At 34.5% G+C, this 7,206-nt stretch overlaps 1 protein-coding gene across 3 annotated transcripts; it reads left to right on the forward strand.

The window, feature by feature from the left end:
* Nucleotides 2,762-6,409, forward strand: LOC18588688 (heme-binding-like protein At3g10130, chloroplastic). 3 transcript variants are annotated; one of them, XM_007013261.2, is made up of 8 exons: nucleotides 2,762-3,214; nucleotides 3,360-3,497; nucleotides 3,595-3,663; nucleotides 3,794-3,865; nucleotides 4,433-4,515; nucleotides 4,623-4,754; nucleotides 4,897-5,110; nucleotides 5,908-6,409. In XM_007013261.2, exons 1-8 carry the CDS (start codon nucleotides 2,834-2,836, stop codon nucleotides 5,950-5,952), a joined length of 1,134 nt encoding a protein of 377 aa, XP_007013323.2. In that variant the 5' UTR covers nucleotides 2,762-2,833; the 3' UTR covers nucleotides 5,953-6,409. The 3 variants fall into 3 exon arrangements, with proteins under 3 accessions (XP_007013323.2, XP_007013322.2, XP_017983851.1); XM_007013260.2 differs by having other exon boundaries at nucleotides 2,765-3,256; XM_018128362.1 differs by having other exon boundaries at nucleotides 2,932-3,256; nucleotides 3,364-3,497.

The raw sequence follows: 7,206 nt of genomic DNA on the forward strand, positions 1-7,206 counted from the left end.
CAATTTAGTGATACCTTAGTCATTGTTGGTCATTCTATTAGCCTCCCTATCTAAAGGTGCTTGGTATTACAATCCTCGTGTGAACGTGAATCCCACATCGTCGAGATAATGCTCTCAATAGATTGAGCCATAAAATCTCACATCGAATAAAAACTTTTAACGAAAAGTAAAGGAGGATGTCATGGTCTTAGATAAGGGAGTCATAAATCTCACATCAGCTTTATACTCGAGTGATTCTGAGAATATAAAAATTCATATTCTCTTCAACTCATGAGATGCCTTTTGTGGAACACAATCGTGAGACAAGTGGACCAAAATAGACAATACTTCACAAGAGTTGACACTTGGTATAGGTCGAGTTTAAGTTAATTAAGTTTGTTTTTATATCACTTTGTCACTTGATAAGATGTGCAATGTCCATACTTAATAAATTTTCTAAGATCCTTTTACTTATTTGATGTGAAATTGAAACACTCTACTTATTTTTTTTTGAAGTGTTTGATGTGACATTTAAACCTAACAAAAAAAAAACCCTAAATTCTTATTTCACCTCACTTCTTTCTCTTTTCCAAGATCCTCCTATTTACGAGATGTGAAATTGAAGCACTTTACTTACTTTCTTTTAAGTGCTTAGTATGACATTTAAACCTAACAAAAGAAAAACCTTAATGGCACGTTTGGTTCACGGAATAAATAATAATGAAATAGAATAGTTATTACGTGGGAATAGAATGAGGTGGGAATAACATATAAATAGATATTACGTAGTTTGGTATGATGAATGGAATAGAGTAGGAATAATTATTATGACTTATTACAGTGTTTGGTTGGTAACAATAACTTTAGAATAGGAAAGGAATAGAAAATAAAAAAACAAAAATACCCTTTATTATATTTATTTATTTATTTTTTAAATATTAATAATTTATAATTAATTAAAATATTAATAATATAATTTTTAATATCAATATTTTAATATAATTTAATTACTAATATTTTAATTAATAATATTTAATGTCATATCATCTACCACGTGGCATATGACATGGTANTTAATATTTAATATTTTAATCATATTAATATTAATAATGTTTAAATTATATATAAAATATTAATATTTTAAATTTTATAAATAATTTATTCTTTTTATTCTATTTTTTTCCTTTTTCTTTTTCATGGGCCGGTCGTCGGAAAGGCGATCGGTGTAACAAAACGCCGATCTGGAGTACCATGTGACCGGATCTGGCCACTACGACGCCAGATCGGCGCTTCCCCGCGGCTGGATCTGGCCGTGGAGTACCAGATCCAACCGTGGGATCTGGTCAGAAGCACCAGATCCGGTGCTTCCAGCTGTCAGATCTGGCCGTTAAGTGCCAAATCTGGCTGAATTTCCGTTTGAATCTTGTCCGACCATATTTGGTCATAAAATCGTCGTCGCTTCCGCTGCCGTCACCGTCGCCACTAACATCATCTTCGGCGTTGATGCCACTTAGAGAGAGAATAAGAGAGGAAAGAACATGAGAAGAGAGAGAAAGAATAAGGGAAAATGAGAAAAAAAAAATATATATATATATAGGTCTAGGGTTGTAATATTTTTAAATGATAAGGGGCATTTTAATCTTATCATAATTCAGAGCTATTCCCATGGTCACGGAATAGTAAAAACCATGGGGAACTTCGGGTTTAACTATGCCTGAGTTTTACCCCTTTTGAGAGAATAGCTATTACTAGGTAATAGCTATTCTTTGTGATATTGCCATACCAAACGGAGCTAAGTTATTCCCTTGGGAATAGACAAGGAATAGCTTAGTTATTCATTGTACCAAACGTGCAGTAAGTTCTCATTTCTTCTCACTTTTTTCTCTTTTCCAAGATCCTCTTACGTACTAAATGTAAAATTGAAACACTCTACTTACCTTCTTTAAAGTACTTAATGTTTTAAACTTAAAAAAAAAAAACCCCTAAGTTCTCATTTCTCTTCACTTTTTTCTCTCTCACCAATCGCCCCTTTCTTCTCTCTCAAACCTTTCTATTGCTAATGATGGCCATCACCTCTTCGTTACCAACAAGGTTCCCTTTCTCTCTCCCTTTTCCTTCCTTTTTTATTCTCTTCTTTTTCCTTGATTTCAACTTCTCACTTTAACTCTCTTTATTATGATATGCTTATATAACATTTATTCATAGTATATATATTAAGAAAATATAATTGATGATAATATGTTAAATATAAATATATTATTTTCAGATAATTTCATGATAAATGTATATATATAATTTTATTTAAAAAAATTAAAAAAATTATAAATAAATATATATATCAATAATAACTATATTAAGTACTTGAATATTTAATTCATTAATTAATACATAATTTTTTATATAAAAAATAAAATTTATATATTTTTCTCTTAATTATTAAAAAAATTCAAAATACGAAAAAATGCTCGATGCATCATTTTTTAAGGAGAAAAAAAAAAGTAGAGGTTAGACAGTTCCGTTGGGCGAATGGCTCACCCAAGGCCCAAGCTCAACTTGATGAACACGTGTTTCAATATACTTTTAATGGGGGATGAGCTTGGACGAAGACACGTACGTTCCATAAATTTTTGGGTCGAGCCCAGGCTTAATTTGCCCTTATACTATTACTTATAGATTTATTAAAGGTAACTTTTGACAAGGGTCCCTCAAAGTCAAAGGCCGGAACCAACAGCAACCAATCATTTTCCTGGCTAACGTTAACCGTTTCCCTCAACTTCAAACCAAAGGACATCGCTAGCCACGTAAACTTAAGCAACAACACTCATTTTGAACTTAGGAACTCAAACCACTCGATATGGCTACCGCTCAACTTTCAACTCAAATTCTCCGGCCCATCCCCGCCGCTTGCGTCAGTTTCCGACAAGTTACCACCACCGGACTCCCTTCTACATCTCCTTCTCCTTCTACAACAATCTTCAAAACAAGAAAGGAAGCCATTACAACGAATCAAAAGTTGAAGTGGGCACGTAGACTAAGCCTCGTGGATCAAAGCAGCCCGACAAAGCCAACTGTTGATGTTGAAGGGTTAGTTAGTTTCTTGTATGATGATCTTCCTCATTTGTTTGATGATCAAGGGATTGATCGGACGGCATATGACGAGCAAGTCACGTTCAGGGACCCAATAACAAAGCATGATTCAATAAGCGGTTACTTGTTTAACATTTCTTTGCTGAAGGTACTCTTTAGGCCTCTGTTTCAATTGCACTGGGTCAAGCAGGTTCGATTCACTATGAACTTTTTCTTTCTAATGTAAATTTTGATAGTGTAACAACTTCTTTTACTTTGGGTATTTGCTTATTTGACTGGTTGAGTTGGTATAGACAGGACCTTATGAGATAACAACAAGGTGGACTATGGGGATGAAATTCATGCTTTTGCCATGGAAGCCTGAACTGGCCTTCACTGGAACTTCTGTAATGGGCATCAATCCAAAGAATGGAAAGTTTTGTAGCCATTTGGTGAGGTTTAGTTCTCTAAATTAACAATTCTTCTTTTGATAACTTTAGTAATATTTGAGAAAAATATTTTAGTTTGTGTGTTCTATTATACTTGTAGGACTTTTGGGATTCCATAGAGAACAATGATTATTTTTCGCTGGAAGGTTTATGGGATGTGTTTAGGCAGGTATGGTTCTTTAATTATTTGATAAATGATTAGTCATTTGCTGCAAAATGACATTTAATGGCCATAAATTTGTGTATCTGCCCCATCTTACATATGGAATGTTATTTGTTATTTCATTTCTTTTTTGCAGTTGCGGATTTATAAGACCCCTGACTTGGAGACACCGAGGTATCAGATACTGAAGAGGACAGCAAATTATGAGGTCGAATTATTCTTTTTTTTTCTTTTAATTTTTGGAATAAAGTCAGTTGTGCATCCATGAACTATTGCTCTTCCTGGTACATGCTATGGCCAAAACAAAATGTTTTGCCCAGCAATCGTGCGCTGGCAGCTGGGCAGACAAACTCATTTCGTTCTGGTTTTGTAACAATAAAGGCATAAGCCTTTAATTTGGAAAATGTGAATGAAAAATGGGAAATGTATTTGGTAAACTTGACTCATTATCAAGTAGGATCATTAGAGAAAATTTGTATTGATGATGTAGTATTAATACTCTACTTCTGGATTCTGTTTGTAATGTGTATTCATTTAACATTGGGGTTTTAATAATATGGACTTCGTATACTTTTATACATTTTCCTGTCATACTATTGTCATCAGTTTCTTATAAAGGTCTTTTCTGTCTAAAGCAAATTGCTGCACTTTATACACAGCTTTTATATTAGCTAGAATGACTCCTTTAACTAGTGTTTCCTGTTGCATTTTTTGAGAAAATGTAATTTGTTTGAATATCTGGTAATTGCGTCAGTAACACTTAGATGTTATGCAGGTAAGGAAATATACACCATTCATAGTGGTAGAAACAGATGGAGACAAACTGTCAGGGTCAACTGGCTTTAATACTGTTGCTGGGTAAGTGTCTTTTAGTCGTCTGGGATCCAATTCATTATGTTGGTTTCAATTCTAATTTTTCCTTTTTCTTTCTCACCTGATGTGGTTGATGGGTTCCATTGGAGCAGGTATATCTTTGGTAAGAATTCTACAATGGAGAAGATACCAATGACTACTCCTGTCTTCACCCAGGCACTTGATCCTGAATTATCTGAGGTATCCATCCAAATTGTTCTTCCATTGGAGAAAGATATAAGCAGGTGAGTCTTGTCAGTCTAGTTGAGGTCTGAAGCATCAACAGGCAGTTTCATAACACCAAAATGGATAAAGAAAAAAATAATGTTTTTTTAATACTCACATGCTTTGATTGAGCAACTAATCAGTGTATTTGTACCTCAACAGTTTGCCAAATCCTAGTCAAGAAACAGTTAACTTGAGAAAGGTGGAAGGAGGGATTGCTGCAGCATTGAAGTTCAGTGGAAAACCTACAGAGGAGGTTGTTCGTGAGAAAGAGAAAGCATTGCGCTCTAGTCTTATTAGAGACGGTCTTAAACCTAAGAAGGGTTGTTTGCTTGCCCGCTACAATGATCCAGGCCGAACGTGGAGCTTTACAATGGTATGATTTGGCTTTTCCTTATCACTTGCAAGGTTTCACTCCATGCTTAGCACGCAAAAGGGATTTTACTTCAGGCAATTGTGCATTTCACATCTGACAAATTTTTTGCATCACCTTAACATCGCTCATAGTAACTGTTGTTGGCTATACTGATAAATTAGTAACTGCATATTACAAATTTTGTACACATTATATTCACAGCCTTGAGGCCCTCGACCCACCAAATGGAATATTATAGCAATCAAACGTAAGAATACATAACTGTCTGTAATCGCTGAGAAAGGCAACACACATTTCCATTGTGAAAAACATGGACTTATAAAAATAGAAGACATTGCCAGAAGTCCATTGTTTTTATCTGATATTTTGTTTTGTTTCCTTGGATAAAAACAAACTAGAAGTGATACTCACCAACTTCATACATCTGGAGTCAAATTCCATGTAGTTACTAAATTTAGCCATGAATTTTCTATTTTGACGAGTTTGGTTTCCATTAATTTATTCTTCTTTTACCCAGTATGCCATGCTTTGTAAGCAGCATTGTTCTGTTTGCTTCTTTTAATGCAATTTGATGGTTCTTTAATTGGTTCTAGAACTAGCTTGGGGATGGTAGCTAGGCAGTAGCTAGTTTTCTATGCCGGCTGACTTGTTAGGACTGCAATGTTGATGATGCCATCTATACAATGCCAGATCCTTCCTTAACTAATTGTTAGTTAGTATTACTTTATTATCTGTTTTAATCATCTTAGTTATTGACTCCATTCTCTATGTTCTTTCTTTGGGTGACTACATCGAAGAGAAATGAAGTGCTAATTTGGCTTGAGGAATTCACTTTGGATTAGCAAGATTACTCCTTGCAAATCATTCTTTCCGGTTTTGAATTGACCAGTGACACTTTCTTGGATGTTGTAATTAAGGGAACAGTATAGGCTTTCCTTGGCTAAAACACATATGGAATGTAAAGCATTTTGTTCTTGCTAAAGGTCATGGTCTCATGGATGCAGCAATTTGTTTATTCAAAAATGTTCAAAGCTCAGCACCATCAACAGTCAATACCAGGGGACAGTTAAGAACTTAAGATCCAGTAATACGATCTCCGGCAGCGGAGCCTCTGCTTTAGGTCACAATGTAAAAGGAATGGAGGAGTTGCAGGAAAAATCTAATTACGGTTTGTGAAGTTTGCAGTATGCCTACTCAATTACAAGCTGAAGCAATAGTAGCTAATGGTCCTAATCATGTGGACGATTAATTTTAATTCATTGAATTTCTAAAGTCAGATAATTAAATGCTATTGAAATTCATTTAAAATGCTATATTGTGCCTTATTGCATGGAAGAAAATTTAAGGTCGTACCAACATGATAGTGAACTATTGCCTTAAGCGCCTGCATGAAGCTGAACTCTGAAGCACATTCTCATGCCTGAGATAGCAAGCATGCCTCTTTTGTGTCGAAAACAGCTAGGCATGGACCCTGAAGAATATTACAGCCATGAACCAAGGAGACAAAAGAATGGAAATCATGTGACTTCCAGTTGGTATGCATGTGACCAAAATCAAACCTCGGGGAAATTGCCATCGGTTTTGCCACCTGGAAAATCAACTGTAGAGCAGTGCTAAATGAGCTTGAAGAAAGATGTTTTTGCTTGGCATTAGCATGCAACTTTTAGCTCAAATTCTATGCACCTTCATCTTCAGTCTCAGCCTCAAGGTCTCGGCTTTGTCATTGTGTTTGTAAAATTTGAACAGTTGAACCATTTCGAGTAGCTGATCAACTGGAAACCAGTCAACCATCCGATTTGATTTAACTTTCTTTCCCAATATAATGAAAAGGTTTATAAACTAAAAGCGTCCAGCCATGAGACCGAAGAACATTAGTATAATAATAATATTTGAGTATTTTACATAATTTAATTTTTTTTGTAGTAATTTATGAAATAAATTATCATGCACTTAAATAGGTTCTGTTTGATGCTTGCTTTTGTTTATTTTCGTCTTGGTGCATTATTTTATTTATTTTTCCTTCCTCAAAAGTTGTCAAATATATATATATATATATATATATATATATATATATATATATATATATATATATATAT

Source organism: Theobroma cacao, chromosome 9, assembly GCF_000208745.1.
Source record: "Theobroma cacao cultivar B97-61/B2 chromosome 9, Criollo_cocoa_genome_V2, whole genome shotgun sequence".
In the NCBI taxonomy this organism is placed as follows: domain Eukaryota; kingdom Viridiplantae; phylum Streptophyta; class Magnoliopsida; order Malvales; family Malvaceae; genus Theobroma; species Theobroma cacao.

Bases quoted from the DNA above. Each gene is read 5' to 3' on its own strand.
- LOC18588688 (XM_007013260.2), top strand. From the start codon at position 2,834: ATGGCTACCGCTCAACTTTCAACTCAAATTCTCCGGCCCATCCCCGCC. The intron at 3,498-3,594 runs GTGAGGTTTAGT...TTATACTTGTAG, and splicing joins GAAAGTTTTGTAGCCATTTG to GACTTTTGGGATTCCATAGA. The intron at 5,111-5,907 runs GTATGATTTGGC...ACTACATCGAAG, and splicing joins GAACGTGGAGCTTTACAATG to AGAAATGAAGTGCTAATTTG.